At 44.9% G+C, this 27,026-nt stretch overlaps 1 protein-coding gene across 16 annotated transcripts in view; it reads right to left on the bottom strand.

Annotated features, from left to right (window-relative positions):
* COL26A1 (collagen type XXVI alpha 1 chain) overlaps positions 1 to 27,026 on the bottom strand; it is a 127,421-nt gene that overhangs the window by 30,677 nt on the left and 69,718 nt on the right. For 8 of the 16 annotated variants that reach the window (XM_085521711.1, XM_085521707.1, XM_085521704.1 and 5 more), the window contains exons 4-5: positions 14,161 to 14,202; positions 2,780 to 2,841 (exon numbers count right to left, since the gene is read on the bottom strand). In XM_085521711.1, the coding sequence (XP_085377837.1) occupies positions 2,780 to 2,841; positions 14,161 to 14,202 (104 nt within the window). The remainder of the gene's footprint in view (positions 1 to 2,779; positions 2,842 to 14,160; positions 14,203 to 27,026) is intronic. The other 8 variants (XM_085521715.1, XM_085521713.1, XM_085521710.1 and 5 more) reach the window with 1 other exon arrangement.

Raw genomic sequence — 27,026 nt, forward strand, 5'->3', positions numbered from 1 at the left:
TTTGGACGCTGATCTTACAAGCTGGATGAACCAACTCATCCTTGTAATAAAAAGAGATGAGAGCACTTCTGGTTACATCCCCACTTTAGAGGGACAGCTGGAGGGGCTTCCAGAAGAGGAGGGGGTGAAAGAAGAAACAGACCTGCAGCCTGTTCCTCCATGGTTGTTCAGCTTGTTTAGTGTACCCTTACTCTTCACAGCCACCTGCATTTTGCATACCATCACACCATGGCCAGACCTGCTTGAAGCTCCACTGAGGTGGCTGTTCCTCCCTGTGGCCATTCCCTGAGCTCAGCACGGTCACGCTGGGTTGAAATTCAAAAGGACAAAAGCAGCAAAGCCATTCATGGGTGACCTTTTCTGATTTACACTCTTCAAGTGCAAGTGCCCCCTCACATCACTGGAATGCAGACTCCCTGTTGATCTGGGATTGTCATAAATAACCTATCTCGAGGTTTCCCACGCAGGGTACTCCAACCACAACCCATGCAGGGCTAAGGAGTTCGGTACTTACTCATACCCAAGAAGATGTATTTCCTCATCCTTTTAGGACTGAGAGCTTCCAGGGAACTGCTATCCCATGGATGCTTTCACCAAAGGCATGTTAAAACACGATGGGCTGCTTTATTGAGCATCACTTGAAAAATAGAGACCCTACAGTCACATCCAGAGCAGGAGCACAAACTGTTTTAAATGAACATAAGCACCATTTTCAACCATGCTCGCAATTACTGAACTACAACTGAGGTCACTGCACTGCTTGTGTAGACCAAAGTGAACTTAAATTAACCTGGAAAAAAGGGTGAATCAGCATATTTCTCCTGTGTATAGCATCTGTGCTCATGCAGTGTTGCTTCACTCTCCATTTAATCACTATATACCATCAATTTTTGCACTGCACCCACAAGCTTATCAAACAAAGTGGAAGCCAGCAGATGAACATCATCACTGTTAGGCTGTGCTGCAGAAGATGCTCTTCTATCAGATATATTATCTTTAGCACATCACAGTATAAACAGAAAACTCATTTCCCTCCATAAAAGTAAACCCTTTGATGAGCTTTGCTCACAGCTTAGGTCTCTGTGGGAGCACAGTCAAGACAGAAGGAAACCCATCTCAACAACATAAATTGCCTCATTATCTCCCCTGAGCTCAGGGATTTTCCTTGCTTTTGTGACTGGCTAAGAAGTAAATGAACTAGCTAGAGAAAGGTCAAGTTGGAAATGCAAGTGTTCCAAGCTGTAACTTTTCAAGCTACAGTGAAGATGAGGTGTCACAAACAAATGCTCACATTTAGAAGCACATGGCTAAAACAGATGACAGCAGTCCTCCTGCAAGCCAGACAAGCCTCCAGTGTCAGTGTTCACTCAGCAAGACAAGGTGCCTGGGACTGCACAGTGATGTGGCACTAAAACACAGAGACTGGGATCAGCTGATGGAGCTGCCAAAGATCATCACCACCAAAGTCCCCCATGTCTGTTGAGTTGACCTGGGTGTACTTTCACGTATGGGCTAAGAATTCTTGAGGGGTTCTGGGCAGGCAGGAGTTGCCTCCCACTTCACCAGGTCCTGCCAGGCCCATGATGAAAGTTGGGTTCAGCCTCTTTCACTTCGCTGTCTGATTCAAGTAAGCAGAGTCCAGGTCCTCTGCTGTCAGGTCCTCAAAACAAGGCCTTAGTTATGAATTTCCAGTAAGTCAAATGAAGAAAGCCCTGGAAAGGGAAGGAAGGTAGAGCTGGCTGCAGGCTGAGCTTGGGAGGGCTGATTTACATCTCTCTGAGGCTGGTCCGTGTCTTACTTGGACTCAGGACTGCACGCACAGAGGTCGGTCACCAGCCCCTTTCCTCTCCCAACGCCTCCATCTCGCTGCTGCCAAAGAACACCCACCTGCCAGGTCCCGCTGCACTGAAACACAGCCCAGCTCAGCTCTGTCCTTTGCACTACAACAGTTGTTTCCACTCGAACAATTCACAATTCCCCACAATTTCATTCCCCTCCTCCCCTTTCATTTTCCCCAAAGTGAAATATAACTGCGAAGGCTTTGAGGAAGTTCCAGACAACATTGCTCACTTCATTTCAGCTCAGACAATTCCCAAATTACCAGACTATCATGCACCGGCCTCAAAATCACCACATATCCAACCTCCCCCCACTAAAGGTTTCTCCCCAAATTCTTTTATGTCACTGATAACCATCTGTTAATGAATAATAACAGCAGCACATGCCTTAAAGGAACCGAAGCGCCACATCCAACAGCCAGGATGGGGCTGGCACTGAGGGACCCCAAATCAAAGCGGACCGACTGACTCAGCTTCTCTGTATCTAGACTAGAACAACTCATCCGAGTCCCAGTAGGTAGAAATTAAAACAATTCACAGGACAAAAGCACAATGTGAAGATCTCCTCTTAGCCCTTTTTTTTCCACTAAATTGTGCATAAAATCCTCCCATATTTGAGAAAAGAACTGAAACCACAGGAATGGATGGCAACTGAAGAGCAGGCTGAACAGCCGTTCTCACAGCAATCTGCAAACCTGTACTGCTGTGGTTTGCACTCTGCTTGGTAATGTTCCACAAGGCATTTGAGTGAGAGAGACCAGAATAGGAGACTACTTCTTTCCTGAGCCAGGGGAATCCCTGCTTTACGTCCCATCTCGGTGCACATCAGCTGAGCTCTGCTGTCCCTGTTGGCTCAGAACAGGGGCTGCCAACTCCCCACCTTCTTCTCCAGCAACTCCTGGAATAATAAGTAATAATAAATAATAAAGGCACATCCTTACCTTGGCCTCAAGAGTGTTCAGCCTCTCGGTCATATCTGCTAGTCTTGTGCAGTTCATGCATTCTGGAAAGAACAAAAGAAAATCACGTGAAATCTTTATGCACTTTGTATTTTCATCCATAGCTTTCACTCTGCAGGCCTGGGTCCCTTTTCAATCCAAAACACACAGCAAAGTGCTTTGAGATCAGTTATGCAGGGAAGAAAATAAGTATCTGATGCCATCGTGCAGGTAAGCAGCCACAGCCACGTTCCTGAAACACTGTTTGGGGCTGTTCAGTGCTGCAGGGTGTAAAACCAGTTTGTCAATGGGTAGAAGGTATGGGGAGAAATATGAGTGTTAGGATTTCTTATGCTGCCAACCACTATGACCTGTTACCACCAGCAGAGATGTTGTTGGTGGCAGTGGAGGGGCTGTGCTCCCACCTCATGACACCAGGGTGCACAGCCACTGCCCCAATCCTACTGAAATACTGAAGGAAGCAATGCATGTAGAGAACCCCCATCTCTGCGGGGACCTGCTGCGTCCCCAGGCTCTATAAGCACTCCCACAACAACTCATCAGTCTCAGCAACAGCAAGAAAAACCAAAAGTGACCCCAGGGCTGAGGCATGAAGTGGTTTCCATCTCACTTCGCTGCATAGAAGCAACTGATAGGCAGCAGCCACCAAAGGGGTCTTGACAGGATGCCTTACCAAGAACAAACGTTTGCTTAATGGGCTCTGAGTGCTGTTTAAAATGATTGCTTGGTACAAAGGACATCACTTATCTAAACAGGAGGCCTGCTGCTTTGCCTCTGTTTTCATTTCAGCAGTTTTAAAGTGAGTGAAGGAGGATGAAGCCCTGACCAGAGATTTAATCACCAAGCACTTTCCCAGCCCTGCTCCCAGTGAGCAGAGAAGCTTTCCAGACGGTCCGCTCACCTATCACAACTTCTGAAGCTCAACCAGTTTTAAAAAGGGAAAATGACTCGCAACATAAAGCATTACAGAAAGTAAACTATCCATGCTCAGGTGATGAATCACCACCAACTTATGTCCCAGAGAGGGGATGCACATCTCTGAGTGCATCTCTGGGTTTCTTAAAGGCCACTGAAACAGCACTTATTCCTGGTATTTCCATGGGGCTGGGGTGGCCGACCCATAATTCATGAGCCATTGAACAAACTGTGCAGGTGTGGCTATGAGGAGGTTGTGCTGATGCAGAGGATGTTGAGTAACCCACTACGGAGAGGAATGGAATGAATGTTCAGAATGAACGTGGGCCTTGCCCTGCCCAACCACCACCAGGACACATTCAGTTGTTGACCCTAACAAGCCATTCCCCCTCCTGCATGAAGACCCCCGAGGAACCTCTTAGATCTTCACCCACAAATGCTTCCCCGTTTTATGGAGCACATGGTATGCACTGATGGCTGTCAGCCATACAAAGATTTTAGTACGTGGCTTGGAGGGCCAGGAAGTTTGGCTGTTCCTCAGCAGTGATTTACAGCCCAAGAAGATTGCTTGAGTACTAACAGCAACCAACCCCCCACTGCGTAAACCTTCCAAAGAAATTCTCTCCTTGACCCCATAGGATCACAGAAACCCTCCCTGGGGAGCTGAGCAGTTCCCCAAAGGGGTCAGACACACAACTTCCAACCAATGGTGCCGGACATTTTGCAAACAAAGCATCTGATGGTTCACGCATGATTCAATGGAGAGATTTCCTCACAGGTCAATGCTGACATGGACTTTCTTCTAACAACATATAACATTTGCTTATTGTTATTCTCCACAACTAATCCTGGACAACAGAATTTTTTGGTCTGAGCTGGCGCATGGATACACAGTGCCATAGGTGCGTTGTTCCACTGGGAAGGAAATGGGTGAGGCTTGTTTGGTCTGGATCTGCCTGTAGTGTGAGTAACGGCGAGTTATGCTCTGTGTGCAACCAGCTTCATGCTTTTGATCTTGTTCATCCCCATAGAAAGATAAGGAAAAATAAATCCAGTGCTCCCAAGAGCCAAAAGGCGTACCAGATGTGTTACAGAGCTAATAAAATATGGAGTCCTATTCTCCCTTCTGCTGGCTTGCACATACTAATGACTCCCATAGGTTTCAGAAAGACTGGCTTGAACTGCCTGAAAACCACCTCTGGTGTAGATTTTGAGACATGTTGATAATTTAAGCTTTATTTGGAGAGCTCACTTCACAAAAAGGGTTTGTACCAACCCTGTGTGCAAGGGTTGGACACTCTGACCAGTGCCAGCCCAGCAGCCCTAATGCTCTTGAAGCATCTCTAAAAGTCCTTTTAATTATCAGTGATGACTGGGAAATGCTGGGAAAATGTAGCCTGGCTCCCTCAGGAGAACTACACAGCACTCAAGCTGGATTTGAACTCTCATCCTGTCCTTCTCAAAGTGCTCAGAAACCCCCATCCACACCTAAGGTACTTAGTCTAGATCCAAAAGACATTTAACTAATCCAGAAAGTGGAAATCCTAATGCAAAACAATACGCTTAACTGAGGAATATTGTCCTGCCAACGAATCCCTGACGTTTATCTAGCTAATCAGCAGACGGATGATGCTCACAAATGCAAAGAGTGAGACCAAGGCTTAGTGCCTCCGATACACAAACCACATTCACAGCTTGCTCACAGCACATGAGGGACCAGGTCATTTCCAGATATGGGGTCATTATTTGTCTTTGCAGAAAGCCTGAGGATGATGGTGAGAAATCAAGACAATAAATACCTTCCCCAACTATTCTGCACTCACGCATGTACTCTTATCTTAATCCTGATGGCTGGTGGTTCCAAGGCCTGGCACTGTAAAGTCAGATTTGATGACCAGGGATAAAGCATTCTGCTTCATTAAAGCTAGCCTGAGAATCTCACATCATTATTCCACAATGCATATAGCTCTGGGTCAAATACACGTGCTCTGTGACCTGAAACTCCAGAGCAGACGCTTTCTGTCTCTACAGAGATACATCACTTGTTGCTACACACAACCACCGTTTATTTCCCCCCTATTCCTAGTTGGCAGATTTGTATTTCTCCAGCTCAACTCTGAGGAAAGAGTTGTGATTTCACTCTGTGAAGTCCAACCTTAAAACACATGGTAGGATTTGTTTCAGAAATATTCCAGCAGGGAGGATAAATAATTGAGATAACAACCACGGGGCCGGACCAGAGTATCATGTGTCACCCAGTCTGTCTCCATAACTTCTTGCTGTCACTGCCATAGCCCACCTCTGCCTTCCTGCCCTCTGGCCCCACACTGGCTGTATGGGTAAAGCAGTACAATGAGAGGGACAGCAAAAGCACTAAATATCATAGAGGAGATAGACTCAGTGCTCTGGAAGACAGCACACCCCATACTGTTGGTGACCCACTGAGCTCTGATCCAAAGGCAGCTGCATTTGGTCAAGTCTTCAATGGAACAGGCAGTGCTGCCCAAACAGGCACCAGGCTCTAGATCTGCTCCTATGACAAGTGATGGACAGCACTGCTACAATTGGCATTCCTACTTTGCACAAGCAACGTGAGCATGATTTCATGATTAAACAGTTGCATATTTTGTCTGCTCAAGGCTGAAAGCCCCGCAAGTCTTCCAGCTCCTCATCTGAATTCAGATTAACAAAAAAGGTGTGATAACAGCTATATACCAACAGGGATGATTTCAGCATCATTACCGCAGTATCACTGAAGGGAGTAAAATTATCAGGCCAGCTTCCAGCATGGGGCCACAGGTCAGAGTGTGCTGCGAAATGGCAAAGAAACCTCTTGGCATCTCTGCCCCATTTCTCAGCTCTGACAGCCCACGCTCATTTGTATACCCAGAGTCTCTGCAGAATATTAAAAGGGCTCTTGGTTTTCCTGCAGCCAGATGCTCAGTAGATATAAATTGCACAGCTCAACTGAAGTCAAGGGATCAAGGCTCTGTCTCTCTTTTTCATGATAGATTGCTCCAAAATTCATATTTCAGAGAGGAGGTGGAGGAGGTGGTTTATAGCATATGAAAGAGGAGAGAATTCTGGAATCACAACGCCTTTGTTTAAACAAATAAAACTTTAGCAGCCAGATTTTTCTAGGTCATATTTTGCCATTACTAGAAAGTCAAATCTTGCCATGCAGCGGGGTGGTTTGGAGTGCACGGTGCTACAAATCCCAAACACACAAGTTAAGAATGGCTCCGTTTGGAGAAAACTTCATTGTCCAGTAGTCTCTGAACAAATCTGGAGGAGCATCAGTAAAGTCAGTTAAATTAATCCAGGCAATCATGTTTGTTTACAAGGAGGAAAGAATGAAGCTCAAAACTCCTGAGGGGAGCAGGAAGCACCACTAAATTCTACCGTCAACTTGGTGAGCAGACAGGGGATGAGAAGTGACAAAGACATCCAAAATACAGCAGTGGAACAGCAATGGGGCTTCCTGAGGTGACAACAGCACCATCACCACCTCCAGGTCATCCAAATCTCAGTGTCAGTGTGAAACCCCACCAGAGATGTTATACTTGGACGCGCATGATAAGCCACTGGACCAGTGCCCCTTCCATCCACTTGTTCCCACACACATGCACACAGCTTAGCCAGAGGAAATAAAAAAATGAAACAGTGTCATTTTCAGGCACCAGAAGAAATTTTAAGTCAAATTCCACAGCAGAAATGTGAGCACAGACCTCCTGCGCCTGCCTAGGTGGCCCTCAGTGGGGGACAGCCAGCCCAGCTTGCACATCCACCCCTCTTTAATTTGTCTGATTTGACCCTTCCAGTCTCCTTACATGGATACCGAGTTTCCCTAAGTAGTTTATGTTCTGGCCCTTCGCAATAGCTTTCGCCAGTGCTCGTGAAGGATAGCAGGCCCAAGCCATAAATCACAGCCAACCTGGGATCTGTTTTTTCAACACGTTTCCTCTAATGAGAGTCAGATGTTGGCTAGATAGACTTTATTAATTGTATTTGTTTGGTATCAGTCATGTCCATGGCTCTGGAGCAGAGCTGGAGCACGTGGAGGGCACTGGGCTGACAGCAGCCACAGGAGGAGGAGGGGAGCGCATGGCTGGGAGCCATGGGGCTGCAGAGGGAATGGGAGCCATGGGTTGGGTGAGCAGAGGGGGCCTCACATGGCAGCAATGCTGGGATCCCCCCCATGCACCCAACAGGGAAACATGGAGCTTACCAAGACCCTCCTATCCCCAGCACTTCAGGTTATAACCATCTGTCTTCTCAGCCCCTTTCTGGGTCATCACACAAGTACCCCAAACCAGAAGGCTCTCACTTTCAACACACAATACCTCCGAGTTCACCAGCAACACTGAAAGAGCCATTACTGTGATCAAAGTATTTCCCAGGTAAGGAACCCGAGGCTCAGAGACATTCAAAGAAGATCCCACTGACCACATTCTGCTCTCTCCCAGTTTTGACACCAGGATTTTACAGAATGCAAAGTTTTGGTTTCGTTCTTAAATTGTAAATTATTAGGCTGCCTATCAACAGGAAACAGCACATTTCTAGGGTATTTTTGCATGTTTAGCATCATTATAGATAATCCAACATCTCTTCTAGGAGACCCCCATCACTGTCAACATTTCTTTGTGATCCTTCTTGCTTATATATATATATATATATTCACACACACACACACATATATATATCCATTACAGTAACCCATAACCTAAACTTTACTGGCTATCTTTAAGAGGCAGCTCCATTTTCCCTTCTTATGAGATGTGCTCTCTGAACGCTTTCTGCTCATAAAACATTCACACGTAATTTTCATGTCTTTCTTCTACCTTCTTAAATAGGAAAGAGATTGGTGGTTTTCCTTCCTGAAAAAGCAAGCTTTTTGTAGTTGTTACTATGAAACTGTGTGAATGAGAAGTGTCATTGGAATGGGAAGGGGAAAGGGAAAGGGAATGGAAAGAGGAAGAGCAAGGGGAAGTGGATGGGAAATGGAAGGAAATGGGGAAGAGGAAAAGAAGTGGTATGGAAGGAAAAGGGGAATGGGAAGGAAAAGGGGAAAGGGGGAAAAGAGGAAAGGGGAAGAGGGAAAGGGGAAGAGGAAATGGAAGGGGAACCTGCAATATTTTCTCCAGATTTTCTTGAAAATTATTTTCATAGTTTCCAAATGACCTCTTTTGGTCTTTGTTCTTGAAACGACATTTATTTCAAAATTCACCTAAATTACAAATGAAACGAACTGATTAAATAACCTGAAGTGAAACATAATAGTTCACTTTGGGTCAAAGGAAATAATCTGGCTTGACCCCAAGCCATACTTTCCTCATTATGCTGCATCAAACTAAATAAATAAATATGCAAATAAAAAAATATTAAAAAAAAACCAAAAAACAAACCCTAAATATTTTCATTTCACTTCGTCCCAAATCATTTTTCTTTCCTTTTTTTTTTTTTTTTTTTTTTTTTTTTTGGTCTGGCAATGAACCCCCCCAAAAAACTCCATTTTTCACCCAGCTCCTTTCTTAAGCAGCTCACACCACTCACACTGTGTTATTTAAGATTTCACACATGCATACTCCCACACCACCAACTAATTTTATACATAATTGCTCTCAGCCTGGGGATTTGTGCTCTACCACAGTGCCAAGGATCTATTTTGCAGTTCAGCCCGTGCTCTGTTAGCAGACGGAATCAGATCACAATCATTTATTCATAGGCAGCCATGAGCTGAGAGATCCGTGTTCCATCCATCTCTGTCTGACAGAGCAAAGCTTAGCAGGGAACGGCTGGATTTTGATGCAATGCATTCTGCTAGAAATACACTATCCATTATTTTTAGAAGCACCACAGACACAGACTTTTTTACTAGTGCAGCCTGAAGACTGAAGTGACCCCAGAAAGAAGGAATTTTCCTTCAGGAGTAAGGTTCTGTGGGGCTGCAAAGGATGGTGCACCTGGTACCATGCTGCTGGACATGGGGATGTGCACAGATCCTTGCTGGAGCCTCCCCTCCCTGCCCAGATGTAAAGCATGCCCACACAAAACAAGCCATGGAAACCTCCCACAGCAAGGAGTGGAACTGTAGAATGGCTTGGGTTGGAGGGACCTTAAAGATCATCAAGCTCCAAACCCCTTGCCATGCGCTGTTTGCAGCTCAGGCTGCCTTGGGCACTCCAGCCTGGCTACTTCTCTGGGCAACTTCTTATATAGCTATGTGAAGTGAGATTAAGCAACTCTGAACTTCCCAAAGCCTCCCTGCCAAGGAAGCCAAGTGCCCACATCCTCCAGTCTGTGCCCTGCTTCCCACCAATGCCAAAATCCCATGTCTGATCCCCACAGCCTCCGTGCTGTAGGAACACTTAATGCCTCACTGACCCCAGTCCAAGTGCAGAATCACACAGTCCTGCAAGCTCACCCCCTAACTGAGAGAGTCTCACATCTAGAGGCTGCTTTCCTTCCCTGCTGGGAGAAGTGATGGGGGAAAAACGCGGTCAAGATGTGGTGCGGCGTAACGTGAAACAAGGAAGCAGACAGGACAAAAGGAATCGAGGCTCACCACAAGCTCTGCAGGGACTCCTGCAATGTCAGCCCCACACCTGTGCATCGCAGGTCGGGGATCTCTCACGGTCCCGAGCCAAACTATGTATGTTAACTGGACTTTGTCTCTCAGAGAGATGCTTTAGAGCCAGACAGCCTTGGTTTCCTTTGCAAACTGCATCCAAGGTTAACCACTGTATTGAAAATATGCATCTCGCTGCCAGTTTGGATTACTGACATCAGTTCTACCTCTGCTTTGAGTTTTATTACACTTCAGACTGCAAGGAATAAAGACACCTCTAAGGTTAGATGCCTGCACTCTGCAAAAAGTCCCTGCAAGCCATAAACATGTTAAATTTAGGATGCACCACTTCTCCTCCATCCAGCACATTTGGCACTGGCATCCTTGGACACAACTCCCTCTCTCTCACACAGCCAGAGGACTGAGAGGCACAAGGTATGGTCACCAGTGCCCACCACCTCTGGCATCAGGGGTGATGCTGGCCCGGCTCAGTTTCACACAAGCAGAATTCCCCCACAGCCAAAAATGCTCCCAGATTTCACAGCCACTGAGAGTTCAGCCCCAGCGGTGCAACCAGGAAACATGAGGGTACTTAAATCTCTGAACTGGTTGCATTCATCCTTCTGCATGAAAGGTCTCAGGAAGACACTCTCGAGCACCTCACCCAAGCTAAGTGCTTGAACCCAAATCATCACAGCCTACAAATCCTTTAAACTTTGCAAATTGACTTCATGCTGAACAGCTGCCAGGCTCTTGTTCGCTGACAGCCACAGGAACAGCTTTCTTATCAATAAATGGGGATTCCTTTGCATGCAACACCCCGTAATAGCAATGGCAATGACTCGGTCAAATGCCTCTGCTTGGAAATGAGGAAGTGCCCTGGAGGTTTCAGGCAGAAGCAGCAGGACAGAAAAGATGCACATTCAAAACAAACCATGGCACAGTCCCTTCCAGAAGTGTGAGGACAAGCCAGTGTGGGGTGTGCTATAGAGATGGGAACATTTGCTATGAATTGCTGTGCTTTGACACTCAAAATGGGAAACAACTGGGATATCTCCAAAAGCTGCTGGTAAATGAGGATGTTAATGGTGACAATTTCATCAGAATAAGAGCAACCTCCTATTTTAGCCCAATTAGTGTTGTGCTAAATCATCAACCCAGGCCTTGCTTTTTGCAGTGGAAAGAGACACATCTGCGAGGCTCTTCTGTTGCACGTGTTTTGTATTATACTCCAGCACAATATGTATAAACTAACACTGTTCTACACTTACGCAGCACCTCATCTGGAAATCTGAAAGCGATTTATGAATGGTGGGCATCTGTGACATTTTACAGATGGAAATGGAGGCACGGAGGGATTCGGTAATTAGCCCCAGACTTGTACAATGAGTCAGCTGCAGAGCAGAGCCTATTATTTGTTGTGTGGTAACATTTAGTGTCCAAATGCACAGGGACATGAGTCTTCTATCTGCCAAAAAAACACCCAGGCATGCCCCAAAATGCCACCCAGGTCTGTGCTCAGACCAAGGCTGTTTGAATGCACATCCTGAACTACAGCCTCCTCTGGCAGCCTGCTCCCTCTGTTCCTGTAACCACTGCAGACCAGAAGAAGGGTTAATACGCCTGAACGTTCGTCTGCTTTTTCCACATCAGTTGATCTAATAAAAAAGATTGATTCTCCCTGCAAATCTGGCCTCGCTTTAACAAATCATTTGATTTGACACAGAGGACTATATTCAGATACTTTAAATTCCACTTCAGTCCCTGAAAGTAAAGTTTCTGATGAACTGAACACTTGGAAACAGCCAATAGGAAACACCAGGCAGAGACACCCACCTTGGGTAGGGTTTACATTACTGAGTGTGGCCAGAAGCATCTGCAGATCTCTGTGCTGTAGAGCTTACGAGCCTATAAGGAACATCACGTTGTTAGAGAAAACAGGCAGCCTGTTCTGTACCTTCTAGAAATACAGCAGCAGCTCACACTTCTGAAGCACCTCCAGTATGTAAGCACAGCACCACATTATCCTCCTGCCTGACCCAAGGCCATGGGCAAGATGCCTGGAGTGACACTCCCAAGGTGATGGGATTGGGATCATTGAGAGCTAGAAAAAGCCCATGAAAAAATCCAGACACTTACATTAAAGAATTCTCAATTTCTTTAGTTTGAAAACACAGTAAAGCATTAAAGCATCTGCAGCCAGATCTCTACAACAGACCTAATTTGCAGCTTTCCATTATTCCCTCTTGGCGCTGCTTATATCAAAGTTAATAAAAGTTGAACATGGAAGGAGCTGATTTTACAGGGTTCCTATCCTCAGTGTACCTGCTCTCTGCTTATCTGGTATGTTTCATTCTTAAAAAGAAAAGGATTCTTTATGCCACTTGGTGCCAACATTAAACCCACTGCATGTGATGATAAAAGTCAAGAAGGGATCACAGCAGGTAGGGAAGAAGGAACTTGACAGTAAGATCACTTACAAAAGACAATCTGGAAACAAGATTACCCTGTAGATAGACCAAGAATTAAGAATTCTGAAGATTCAGATATAATCCCTGCTGCCCCAATACTTTACCCACGTCTTTTATTTAGTTCCTCCATTTGGGAGCACCCACACAAGGGTCAGAGTGACAAGCTGTGCATTTGTGGGCCAGGATGAGCCCAAAAAGCAGAAGAGAAATAAACAACAGTATCCTCAGCTATGGAAGAGTCTATGAAAGAGAACAAGGACATCAAGGACTCCTCTCCCTCAAAGGCTGGGGCTGACCTCTCTGCTCAGAGATACAGTTTTTCCCAGTACAACTTCAAGGAAGGACCTGGAGAATGGGAAAGGTGTTGGCACTTCCAGCACCAGGGTCCCACCCAGGGGACATGGGTCTGAAGGTGCAGCCTCCCCATGCTGCCCACCCTGCCCCACTTGGCTGCCCCAGGATGAACCAAGTCCATTCGGAGCATCCTTAGTCAATGAGGCCTCTAACATCCACAGAGCACGTGTAGAGAGGAGCTACAGTTCAAGCATGAAGCACATCTCCAAAAGGAGCAGAAAGACAGAAGCTTGTCCTGATTTAAGGCTTCACTGCAGCTTATGGACTAAGGGACAACTTATTTCTTTGCTGAGTCTGTGTTCAGTAAGGACCCCAAAGAGGCAGATCAACATGAGCTTTCCATCTCCTCGCCATATGGCTGCTCTCACAAAACCAGCCTTGTTGGAGCAATTTGTCTGCTCAGCACATGTGCAGCTTTGGCACTGTCACGACTTCCATTTACCACAAGACCTGCACATGGCCATCAGGTACAAAGACTGCTGCGTGAATCCCTGCTGCTTTTCCATTAACCATCACTGGAGACTGACAGTCTCATTTAAAACCCTGCTTGGATTTCTGCACATGTACCAGCTTCCAAGCTGCTCACTGTGTCAGCTCAGAGGCACACAGCTCCTACAGCAACAGGCAATGCTTTGTTGCCAGTCCACTTTCAACCTCTGAAACCATCTCAGCTTCCCCAGGGGAGGCAGATCAGAGACACCAGCAGCAATGTCACAGAAACACTCAGACATGAGGAGAAACCAGGCCCACCACAGCCGGTTCCTTACAGAAGCCTGCACTGCAAACAGGATTACAGCCACCGAGAGCTCTGCAGCATCACTTCAATAAGCTGCTCCCTGCTTTATGGCACTCCTCACTCCTCAAAGATGAGTGAGGATTACAGTCTGGTCAGCAAAAGCAAAAGCTTTAGTCGCAGGGAGGAAAGCTCAGAACAGGCAGAAACTCACAGCCCCCTCCCCAGTGCCTCCCCTACAAGCAGTGGGTACCCCTGGCTCCTCCAATCCCCGCTATGCTCTGGGTTCTGCTTTTCCCTGATGTTCAAGTTGCCCACTTACGGTCCCGGCTGGAAGAGCGACCGTGCTGGCGGCCCAGGGAACCTGCAGGGACAGAAGAGGCAATTACCACTGGGGACAGCTAAAACCCTCACCCTGTGCAGCATCAGTTCAGCAGAGAAAAAGTAATATTTACTCAGGCTGGGGAGTGAAACTTGGTGGGGAAACTTGGTGGGTGCCTTCACCCTCCCTGCTTGTTTGGATCTTAACCCTTTCCCAACAACAGCAGGGCACAGATGTGCACTTGTGTTCTCAAGGTGCTGAAATGTGCCTGTAAATGGAAATGATGCTTCCAAACAAATACATGCACAAGAATACCTGCAGATGATGGTGACACTGCAGTGTCCTCTATTAGCCCTCATCTGTACACATAAAATTGCCTTGAAGATGCTAACTACAAACAACTGTTACAAGATTTTACAAGAGCGTGCTTGCTGTACCAGTGTCTAGAAACATCACATTAAAAACAAACAAACAAGATCAGATAATTGCTTTGAGTGTGGTTTTGGTTACTTGGGATGAGTTTGCACATGTTCCTGGAGAGCCAAGCCGCAGGCTAGGCTCTACAGACAGCCAGGGTCAGGCTGGACAGGACTCTGAGCACCTGATAGAGCTGTGGGTGTCCCTGTTCACAGAAGGGGAGTGAGAGCAGATGGTCTTTGAGGGTCTCTTCCAACTCCAACAATTCTATCATTCTGTACAAGCAAAAAAGTGCAACCTGCATTTTGGTGAACTGGTGGTTGCAGATATGGGTATGAAAGGGAACTCCCAGCTAGCGCAGCAAATCGCTTTGATGCAGAAAGCCTTGCATCAGTCAGAGCATTCAAGCTAACTGCAAGCCATGACAAAAGCCTCAGAACCATACAGTTATGCACTGTTAGCTGAGTAACTCGATAACCACTATGCAATAAATTTTTCTTTCATTATTCTACCATTAACAGCAACTACAAACAACAACGCTCTGCTCTGAGGAGCAGATTATGATCCCGGTTTAGTCCTTACCAGTTATAATTAAATTAATGTTTTATGCCCTCTACAAGAACTGCAGAGCCAACAGAATACCAAAGACCAACTCCGGAGGGATCCCATTACTAACTGAAGATCCACCTTGAGTTAAACCACATCCCCAGAGCAGCATCGGAAGTTTCTCCCTTTGCACAGCAGTGCCAGGCTATCAATGACATTGAGAAACGTTTACGAGGTCTTTTCCGCAACAGCAACAAGAAAACGAAATCACAAGGACTGCAGTAAGAAAAGCCAGGCCAAGGTAGATATCTATCCCACAGCCCTGCACAGGGAATCCATTTCTGGACTGCTGCCTAAAACTCTGCATCCGCCTTGTGCTGGCTCAACCCCCACTGCTCTTGGCAGGTGAGATAGAAAATTGGTTATAAAATGAGCCCTATATTTTATAAGTTTCATAAACATTTTTTCTTAAAAAAAAAAAACTCGAATATGAGGTATTCTCAGATGATCCTGTGCCAGAGAATAATGTAGTCTAACTTGGAAACAGAGTTACCACCTGTTCATGGCAACTACTCTTTTAATCTTTGTTTCTTTTTTATGAGCTGACCAACACTATTTTATTAGCTGATAATTAGTTTAGGTTGATTTAATTAAACTGAATTGATTACAGCCCTTCTTCCTTCCAGGGCAATCTTTCTGCAGGATTAGGAGTTTTAACAACTTGGACCCTGTACCTATGAAGCCATATTGCAGACCTTATGGTCAAAAGCCGTCACACTGTTCAGGTCAATACATGCCAGTGGACACAGAGATGCTCTTAGGTATTAGTTAAGAAAAAGGCAGAATATGGCTTCTTGGTTAGAAAAAGGGGTGATAGCATGGCCCCAGGTACCATTACTTCTTAAGCTTAACTGGGAGGAACTGCAGGTATGGTGGAGGGGGTAAATATTAAGCAAATACTGCTACTGAAACCAATGCAAAGATGAATGCAATTAGTACTTGATCTAAAGCTTTAAGCTGATGACAAGAATCTGCTGTCATCAACAGGCCAACACATCATCTGCATCTTGGATGGATACCTCTGAAATATCTCGAGCATATCAAGCAAAAAAAGCTTTGCTTTTTTTCCCCCTAACTGCTCTTCTGTGAGCACATATATTCACACATCAGCATTCAGGCTGATGCACTGTGCTGCTCCAAAAGTCTGGTCTACATCGAAGAAGAGAGCATAGGGTAGATATCTCAGCTAGCTTTAATATATCTTTGAGTTTGTTTGTAGTGATTTTATCTGCGAGTAAGGTACAGGTCAGACTGAGAAGGGAAAGCATTCATCCAGATGGGTTGTAGACACAGTTATGCTTGGCTTATTGTAAAGAATCAAAGCAGTAATTGACCACCAGCAACTTCATTAATAGCCTTTGGAATACTGACCATTACCAGGCTGGACTTCAGTGAAATACTCAGGGATGAACTGTCTCATGTCATGATTTCCTAAGTCCCATTTTGCAACGAGTCAGAACTGAGCGGTTAATTCTATCTGCAGAGCCTGAAGTAGAGGTTGTGGCAACAACTCAACCTTGGAGGAAGGATAAAAATGACTGTAACAGTAGTAGATATTTGGGTGCAGTTAAGTACAGACAACGCTGCAGTCAAATGGCTGTTCTTCAAGATATATGTTGCCTTTGATACTTACAGAGCCTTGAAAAGTGAAACACCATCATTAGTCATAACTTGCTGGCAACAGGAACCCTAATAATTCTGACTAATTGTCATGGAAAGTTACCCTGATTGCAAATTTGACAGTTATAAAAATCCAATTTAGGAATTCCAAACAGGCCAGGAACATAATTAGGGACTATATTTTAACACCCTCTTGATCAATGGTGGAGTAATGGAGAGTCTTCCAAGAGCTTTGTTTTGAAATGAATGGCGCCATATTGATGAAACAACTTGGAGAGAAACCAGAAATTAAATTGAAAGTTTAAACAATGCAGCTGTATTTTATCATCCTGTATTGTCAAGCTTTAACGAAAATAGCTCCTAAACAGAGCCACATGTTTTGCCTGTTGCCCAAAAACTGAAGGTGAATTTTAAAACCCTTTCCTAAACTGAAGGATGCCAAGATTTTTCAGCTAGAAGTTGTTATTAAGAGGCTACAGTATTTCATAGAAGTCTTGACAATGGTTTTGTACGGTTTCTGTAACAGCAACTTCATTTTTTAAAGCAGAGATGGCTCAGATGAGTGACGCTTCAAAAAAAGAAGAATGGAGCCTCTGCTGTGCATTTCTTACGTATGGAATGTAAAATTAAGAAGTAAATTCTCATAATCATAGAATGGCTTGGGTTGGAAAAGACCTCAAGGATCATCAAGGTCCAATCCCACTGCCACAGGCAGGGTCACCAACCTCCATATCTAATACTAGAGCACTGCTGAACAATCAGTAGGGAATCTAAGCAGGATTTCCCACTCATCCTACATGTTGTTAACAACATCAGCTCCCTTCCAAACTTGAGGCCTGAAAATAGATCAAATATGGGCAGATCATGGGTTTCAGTGACACTGAGACAACTGTACTCGACTGCTAGGCTGAGAGAATCTCTTGCCTTTGAGGATTAAGATACGATGGAGAAAATCACTGTTGTTACTTACAGTGCTCTGAGAAGCAGATTTTTGATAACTCCAACAAATCGGTCAATACATAAGAGGCAGAAAATGCATTAAAAGACTTCATCTTTTTAATACTCAAGCTGCATTTGCATTTGAGCGCAGCCTTTACAGCACACTGACCCCAGCTATTGCCTACCTGCCCCACAGCAGCACCTCACCCATCTCTGCACCAGCATGCTGCAATCACACTAACCCCTGCTGGGGGGCTGTGCTGAGTGATGGCACACTGAGCAGAGCAGGGCAGCTATGGGCAGGCTGCTACCCTGGGGCAGCAAGCAGGCAGCCCCACCAACCCTTCTGTGCACCCACATCTGAGTATCTTTCTGTTTCATATCCCTGCCTACTAAATGATGCACCCTTGCCTTGCATACAAGAAGGATATGAGCTGTATGATAGAGGATGAAAGAATCACTATAGAGGTCATATATGCTCCTTGGGCAGACCACGGAAAGTGCTCTTTAACTCAGCTTCTTACCCAATACATCACTGCAGTGCAAATTCTTGCGTTCATTAAATGGTATCTCAAACGTCGGAACTAGGAGATGGTTTTTAATGAGGTTGCTGCTTCCATTCATCTGCCACTGCTCAATATCTCACTCGCGGTTTATCTCTCTCAGCAGACTAACAAGACTGTAAAAGCAGCAAGATAAATGCTAGCCAAATAGCTGAGCTCCTACAGACTAGTATGTGAACATGGACTTCCAAAGTGCCCCATAACCTCACAGCCCAGGGTTTTGCTGATGAGGCTGAAGGAAGGGCTCAGAAGAGGGAGCACCTACCTGTGCTGCAGCAAGTTTTCTCTACAATCCTTTCATGGCTAATGAACATCCAGCAACACTTGATAAAAACAGTGTCTGCTACTGATCAAGCACTGGTTGCTTTGTATCACACTTGAATCTAACAGGAAGAAACGTCCGAGAAGATGTATTGTCTAAGTTCAATGTTTTATCAAAACCATATGAGCACACATAGCCTGAGGCCCTGGTCAAAAGCCAAAACACACAAGCAGGAAACTGCAAGTGGGTAAAATGTGACACTCGGAAAAGAGGTGGTTACCTCTATGCCAAAAACAAAGGCATTTTTACCATGATGGTACAGTGTTATCTGGAATGCTTCTGCCTCCTGAAGCAGAACGCAGAGATTGCCTCACAGTCTCCTTGGTCCAGGCTCTACTGATGGAAATCCCAGCTCAGACCACCTCTGGATGACGTACCCCATGTCTTTTCATCTGTGTATCCATTTATATAGATGCATGCACACATGCATGTACGCCTGTGTCTGCACTATGATGAGAACCACTTCCATCACAGCTATTTTTACTCTCAGACTACTACCAAGAAGCATTATCAATGATTTCCCTCACAACATGGAGTTTGGCTCCAGTGACAAACTGTGTCCAGTGCTCTCCTCAAAGATATACCCTTACACCAGCACCACAGAACAGAGCTGCTGGTGGTTGGAGCCAGTGCTGACCCACCACTTGTACCCCAACTATCCCTCACTGCCGTGTCCATCTCAGCTCCTATTTTCCAATGAGGCCAACTCTGGAGTCATTGAGATGTGGGGCAGTGGGACTGTGTTTCAGCTGGAAGGGACAAGGCTTCTACAGTTTTATCAGCTCCGAGATGCTGAGAAAACAGAGAGTTTAAGCAGCACTTTCTAAACCCATGTTTAACTCCCAGGAGAGCAGCTCTAAGTACCAGCTGGCTCGTGGACTTCAGATCCCTGCCACACGCACTTAAGCAAAGAGAGCCCAAACCATCTGTGACAAGAACATGAGGTGAATATAACGCACTAACCATTATCAAGCTACCCTACCACATTTTTATGTGTTAAATTGTTGTTTCCAATTAACTCTGAGCAAGAAAATGTATACTGAGTGAGCTTGCCACATCCCTGGTAAGGCACAATCCACTGGTCACGTGGCATCAGGAAATATCTCCAAATCTTTATTCCTAACCCTAAGCACACAGCACCATCCCAGCAGTGTCTGTCAAGCCTGGCAACATCTCTTTAAAACAGTGAAGTTCTGGCACTATTGCTTCATCCAGGCCATGGATGGGATCCTGGGCAGCCTCAGCTGGTGGGGGAGCAGCCAGCCCATTGCAGGGGGTTGGGGCTGGGTGGGCTGTGAGGTCCCTTCTAACCCAAACCATTCTGTGATAACCACTTACACACTGCATCACAAAACATAGCAGAAGAAGAGGCCTAATAACTGGTGCCCAGTCTTAAATTGTCTGTCCAGTCAAGGTTAAAAAGTCTCATGAAAAAGGCATAACCACATGCAATGGCCACAGCTCCTTCAGTAACATGCCCCCCAGCTCTGAAAAGTAACGTGGCTGTTGGAAAGACCTGGAAAATAGTTTTTAAGCTTCATTAAGATGTTTCAAAAAGTTACTTTGATTTAAAAACCCACCTTAATAAAGCTGTATTTATAGTTTCTTTCCACAGTCTTCATCCATTTATACAGCTGCAGTTCCTCTAACAGACAGTTCAAAGAAATGCAGCTCCAGGCACCCAGTCAGAGCCTAAAAATCCATCGCTGAGTTGCCCAAGATTTCACTAATAAAATTTGTCTTTAGCAATATAAATTGAAGAAGTCAAAACAGAAACCAGCTCATAATCTACTGCAGCGGGTTTTTCAGTCTGTGTCTCCTCTCCATGAAAAGGTGTTCCCTATGGCCTCTGAATGCTGCTGGGAGATAAGTAAAGAAGTGGGTGCTAATACCTCCCCCCATATCTGACCAGACCTGGGGGTGCTGCTCAGAGAGGTGGGCATCCCATCTGTGATCAGAGCAGCCTTCTTGCTCACCCAAATCTGCAAAGAGTAGATGGGGTTGGATTACTCAGCCCATCCCTCCTAATAACCAAAAGCAAGAAGTTTTATGCTCTGTAATTGCATTTTGCTACATGGTGGTGGAGTCACCAGCCCTCAAGTTGTTCAGGAAACGTGGAGATGTGGCACTGAGGGACACAGATAGTCAGCATGGTGAGAACGGGTTGATGGTTGGACCAGATGATCTTAGAAGTCTTCTCCAACCTTAATGATTCTATTATTAAAATTAGGATGGAGTCAAAATGTGCTCGGAACATATGCTAGGAGTGAAGTAGGGTAGAAAACAAGCAGATCTCAAGGAAGAGAACTCAGTTGATCTCAGGAAACACCATGGGGTAGCCCTGCTCTAGATACAAGAAATAAAGCAGGGAGAGAACAGTTTCTGCTGTTATTAACTGTTCCTCGCTTAAAACTCATTTGGCCAAATCCATCAATGCAGCACTTCTTCAAGGTCTCTACTATTCCCATGCACAAACAGGAATGTTCAGGGCCACATGTGTGCCATCTGGCAGCCTTTCCTGGAACCAAGAGCATGCTCAATGCCTGCACAGGGTTGGCCTGAGTGCTCTCCTGGTGCTACTGAAGCATCACTGCTAAATAACAGAGCAGTAGTTAACTTGCTAAGCCAATTACTATAAGAGCATAGTAGGGTCTGTGTGTTTTCTTGTTTGTTTTGTTTTTAATTTAACACCATACAAGCTTATCCAAGGGCCAACATACAAGAAATAGGTCGAGACTGCCAAAAGTTTTATCAGAAAATGGCAACAACCAAATTGTTTTAGGTCTTGCAGTGCAACATATTCACTGCAGAACGCTAAACTGGATGGACCAGCAAATAAATGCCCACCAGACAAGTAAGGCTGATGAGAACTGAAGGAAAGGAGATAGCAGGAGCGTATCTTCAACATCCAGACTCTACATCCTAAAACCCTTTCACTTCAGTTATGATGAAATTCCAGCACTTCTCTGATAACATCTCGAAGGCAAACGTTGCCACAGCACAATCTCCAAGGAAGCAGATTTTAAAATGAACCTCTGAAATATTTGCCTGCATCCCTTGTGCCAAGTTTCATCTTTCATCGTCACCGATTCTCAGCTTTTGGCCAATGGCACATAAATTAGGCTGTTATTAGTAGCAGTGTTCTATGTGAGTGTCTGAGGAGCCGGCTGTGTCCTTTGGTAGTGAAGGAATTCAAAAGACAAACAAGTAAATAAATAATGCCCCCAACTCAGAAATCGAAGTCAGCTTTAGCTGATGTGCCTGGATTCAATCTTACCTCTCCTCCAAAATCAGAACCCAGTGGAAGATTAACCCAGATTGATAGGATGGGAATGCACATGGATTTCTTATTCTGCTTACAGAAGGGTAAATGAAATTTTTAATCTCTGGAGCTCAGCTATGTTACCGTTAGTGGTTGAAGAACATCTCCTGCTGACATTTGGACAAGGCAGACTATTCCATTTGCATCAGCCTCTGCATAAGATAACACATCCTCAGCTCTCACTTGCCCTCAAGGCAGGCAGGGCAATCCTCTGTCTCAAGACCAACGCTCTGCTCATTCTTTTTTCATGTGAAGATACCTTCCCTGCTACGTTTCCTGAACAAGAAGCATTACCGACAGGCTTACAGCTCCTCAGGGACTCAGACAATTGCTTTCCTACTTCTCACTCCTTGGATACACACATCTAACACCAGATGTCTATGGAATATTTCATTCTAGAGAGGATTACCAATTCTCCTCATCATTTTTCAATTAACAAGTGTGTTTAGCACTGGCCGAAAGAAACGTGGGGTGTCTGGAGCACGTGAAGCATTTCGGAAGGAAAGTTGTACCATGAAGTCACACCTCATGTGATAACATTAACACGTGCTAGTGCTTTGCTAGCAATACACAATGTCCTTCTTCCCCAGAGAACTTGGCCCTGCCTGTTCCAGTCCAGCTGGTTTATTTTGTGAATCAGAGTCTAAATGCACAGGCAAAAAAAACCGCGTGACTTTGGATTCACCGATGCACGTGGGGATTTTCTCTAATAATCCCATTCATCATCACAGAAGCTAGATGTGTGAATGGTGATTCCCTCGCAGTTCCCAGGGAGTGCTAATAGTCTCAGATTCAGGCAGCCATTCCGGGGGTAGCATCTGTGGATCTTAGAAATATGATTAAGTGCCTTAACTAGAGGAAACGACTTTTTCTTTCTTCCCTTTTAACGAACAGCTCCAAGTTCAAAACATATGAAAGACACAAAGTGCCTCAAAAGAGTTAACAATGCAACAAATGAACCTGGAAACCTCATCTTGAGTTTTTTTGAAGCTCCTTTCTGCCCATAATGCCAGCAACAAATTTACATCAACACTCTTGTACCTTAATCTAAATGGCTAAGGGGAGAAGGACCCGCTTATCCCACAGGACTGAAGCTCTAAGATGTCACCATGCAAAAGGACAGTGAATATTCTGATGCGTCAAAGGTGAAACCATTACATCTTGCACCAGAGCAGGATCCCCTTCAACCATCAATTCAACAGACAAGTCTCCCATTGTGAGGACATAAAGTTTTATATTAACTGAGCTAATGATGTCATGGCTAGTAACTCTTCCCTCCTGACTTCCAGTTACTTGCCCATGTTTTTCACAGATCATAAATCATAAAGTTCTACTGACCAGGAGCAGTAACCGTATGGGGATATTTTCCCATTTCTTTCTTCTTTTCACTTTTCTCCCTCCCTAAAAAAGCTTTAGTTATAAGAAAAAAATTGTACAAATTGTGGTTGTGTGCAAAAATGGCCATTGGAAGACCAGCATTATGCAACCTCTGTGTGATGGCTCTGCCCAAAGACTTCAGGACATTCAGGACTTACAGCACAGAGATAGCACCAAGAAACACTACAATGAGGGTTTTGATTAAGAGAACATGAAAGTTGAGGGGAAAAAATCTGCTTTCAATGGGACTGCTGCCTTCAAAGCTCAGCTACCTGACTGGAACACTGTGCTAACAGAGAAGGCTCAGTTTAAGAACAGAAGATGTCAGAAGGAAAAGCAGTATAATAGAATGCACAAGTTTGCATTTCTCGACTTTAACCTCATTGCTTGCTTGCTTGAGCCACAGAAGTTATTTTGCAAACATCAGAATGGAGCTGATCAGTGGTTTTCTCTCACACTTTGTCCTCACGAAGGTGAAAAGAGTCACAGAAATGGTGCAGCCTCTCTACTTCACTCCTCTTTGTTAGTGAAAGAGCCTACAGCACGTAGCATAATTCCTGTTACAGGAAGGAGAAGTGAATGCCGAACATGGAGAAGCCAGGGGAGTATCAAGAGATTTCCAACAGCTGACGGCTGCTCTGGAGGAAAATCCAGCTGCTCCTTTCCATGCTGTGACCTGCTAAAGTTGGAACTGCAAATTTCCAACCCAGTCTGTAGCCATGCCTGGAACAATGGAGCATAAATAAATTAAATTCTTATCTCGGAAAAGCTTATGAGTGTCTCGGTCCGTATGCAAACTTCTCAGGAAATGGGGGAGGGGGAAAAAACCTTCCAAAAATTTAGCACTACAATCATTTTTACTTTCAGCAGTCAAAGAAAGAGAAAGGAACAAAATGAATAACAGTATAGCCATCTTTTGTGGGACAGAACAAGCAGTGCCGCCATTAAGGGAGCAGGAAAGGTTCTTCAGATTCTGGCATAACCCTTCAGTAAAGGTACCAGGAGCACAACAACACGAGCAGCCATGAGTGGCACAGCCTTCTTGTTTGAGCTCAGCCAACAGTTCCCTCGCAGAAGATTCACTGAAGGGTAAATGCTTTCATGCCTTATGTGGCCACTGGCTGGTGGCAGTAACTTCATAGGTTATGGAACAGGAGTGTCAAAGGCTTGCAGCGACACAGAGCAGCTAAACATCTGAATGAGAACTTGAAGGGCCACTGGAAATTGCTTACAATATGACTGTTGGAACACTATCTTCCTACAGACCACAACAACCCCAAAGTCAAGCAACCCCTGCTGTTTTTACCTGAGGATAAACTATAACACATGAAAACAGAGGGCAAGAGGTACAGACAAAGAGCAGTTCTGAAATGAAACAAATGTCTCCTGAATTCAGTCATTTCCCACAGGGAGCAAAAGTTAATCACATAACCTAAAGACCAGGCAACTGCACTTAGAAGTAATGATGCAAACCATTCCTGAAAAATAAAAACTAGATCTTTGCCTGTCCTTAGATTTTGACATTAAGTCTATTATTGCAGTTTGACCTCTGTGTCACCGGAGAAGAAAAAAAAGCAATCCTTGCTATCATAAAACAATACCGCTACATACATTTCTATTTTACTTATCTTGTGCTTTTCTGAACATATTTCTCCCAAGAACTCTGTCCAGTATCTCATACTTCTAAACTAACCAGAGATTCTCAATGAAAAGAAAGATCAAAACTTGCAACCCCAAACCCTTCTCTCCAGACTGAGCTTTCAGATGCAAACTATCAAGGCTTCAGTCAGGGAAATTAAAGCAATAAAGGCAATTCAGTAACTTTTTTAATTTAGACTAAATGTCAGTACTCTGCCTTAAAAACGTCAAAGGCAAAAATTCAAACATCCTCCCTAACGCTAATTTTATTAACACTGTCAGCAGTTCCCAGTATCTCAATCTAAGACAGTGAGTCAGGCAACAAATCAATCCAATTGCCAACTCCCCAGAGAGATAGAAATAGAGGAAGCAGGGCCAGAGAGATGGCTGATAGCACATATTTAGTCTCTACGCCGGACAAATGCTTTGCTGATTCCTCACACTCCTGCTGCTGCTTTACACTGGGGGCACCCACTTAGTTATGGTTGAAGTGCCTTTAGATTGCCCTGCCGAGGAGTTTTATGGGGAAAGAATGTTTGCTTTCTGCTCCCTGAGCTGGGTCTCCAATCTGGGATGTGTGACTTCCCCTGCTGGAACAAACAACACTCAGACAGCACAGTCCTTGTGAAGCTTTATTCCTCCTGCAGCCCACTCAGTGCAAGCACACCTCTGCAGGGATCCATTATAACAAAGAGAAATGCCACAACTGCCTCTTCTAGCAAAGACTTTATTCTCAGAAAGAGTGGTTGGGCATCAGAACCAGATGCCCAGGGAGGTGATGGAGTCCACCAGAGGTATTTAAGGATAGGGTAGATGTAGTACTTAGGGACATGGTTAGTGGGCAATATTGGTAGTAGCTGGACAGCTGGATGAGGTGGTCTTAGAGGTCCTTTCTAACCATAATAATTCTATGATTCTCCAGGCTTAGAGGCAAAGTGCAGTGATCCACTTCTTTGTGAGAGACCTCCCAGGTGCTCACACAGACAAGAGGAATGCATTCTTCTACATTAACTGTGGGGAGCACAGCATGAGCTCCAGCTTTCAAACTTCCACCCACGGAGCTCACAGCCTTACACAATATACATTAACTTTTGCTTTTTATGTCCTCTGCTACCAACTTTTAATCCATGCCTCCAGCACAAAGATTTTCAGCTCTTAAACTGAGCAGGCAGCTCAGATTGCCAGCATTAACAAAGAAAGCAATGCAGAAGAGTTTGCTGGATGCTGAATCCTAATAAACATACTTGCATTTTCTTGCCAGCATCGTTTTTCCTGCTTGGTTGTGTTTAGCTAAGGGACCAACAAGAAGCTTCTACACATGCCTGCATGTGGAAGTTTTATTTCCTTTTCACAGGGGATTGGGGCTCACATCTGATTTGCACTGACCCTTCCTCCTACACAACAGCAGATCTCCATTGCCTTGGCTGCAGGCTGCACGCGGTCCCTCAGGTAGTTAGTGCAGAACACATACATAGAAATGGATGGTACAAACCCACAGCTTCTAAGTACACATTTAAGTGTATTTTACACCTTGATATGTGAATATTTAAGGTTCTGGTTACACTACCTTTCCTTGAGAACAGTTGGAGGGTCTCCTTCCCAGATGCTGGTGATTGAGTTCCAGAACTTTTGAAGGACAACGTAGGTGGAGGGGAAGTGTGATGCTTATCTTTCAAAATAGGAAACTGAAGCCAGCCACTTTCAAACCCATGCCCAGTAAACAGTCAGGCTATTTATAAGCACCTGGGAGATAATCATCAAATCACTTAACAGCCAGCATACATCTGTCGAGAACAAATCAAGTCCACTAATCTAATTTCCTTCCCTGATGAAATACCAGCCCCCTCGAGGACAGGGTCAAAGCAGTAGTTTGCAGATATCTTCATCTTGGTATGGCTTTAGCCTGAGCTTTTTTTCTGATGCTTTCCTAAGGTAATGAAGGATACAGAGCCTACCCAATTCTGCTATATAAGGGCTTTAATACTTTGACCTGAAGGTATCCCAGTTTAGGCTGCTGTCTCCATACCATCAATTACCTCCTGCCCCTCTGCTAACGAAGCAG

The sequence above is a fragment of the Coturnix japonica genome, chromosome 22 (assembly GCF_054131305.1).
Source record: "Coturnix japonica strain WE chromosome 22, WE-NBRP24, whole genome shotgun sequence".
Taxonomy (NCBI): Eukaryota; Metazoa; Chordata; class Aves; order Galliformes; family Phasianidae; genus Coturnix; species Coturnix japonica.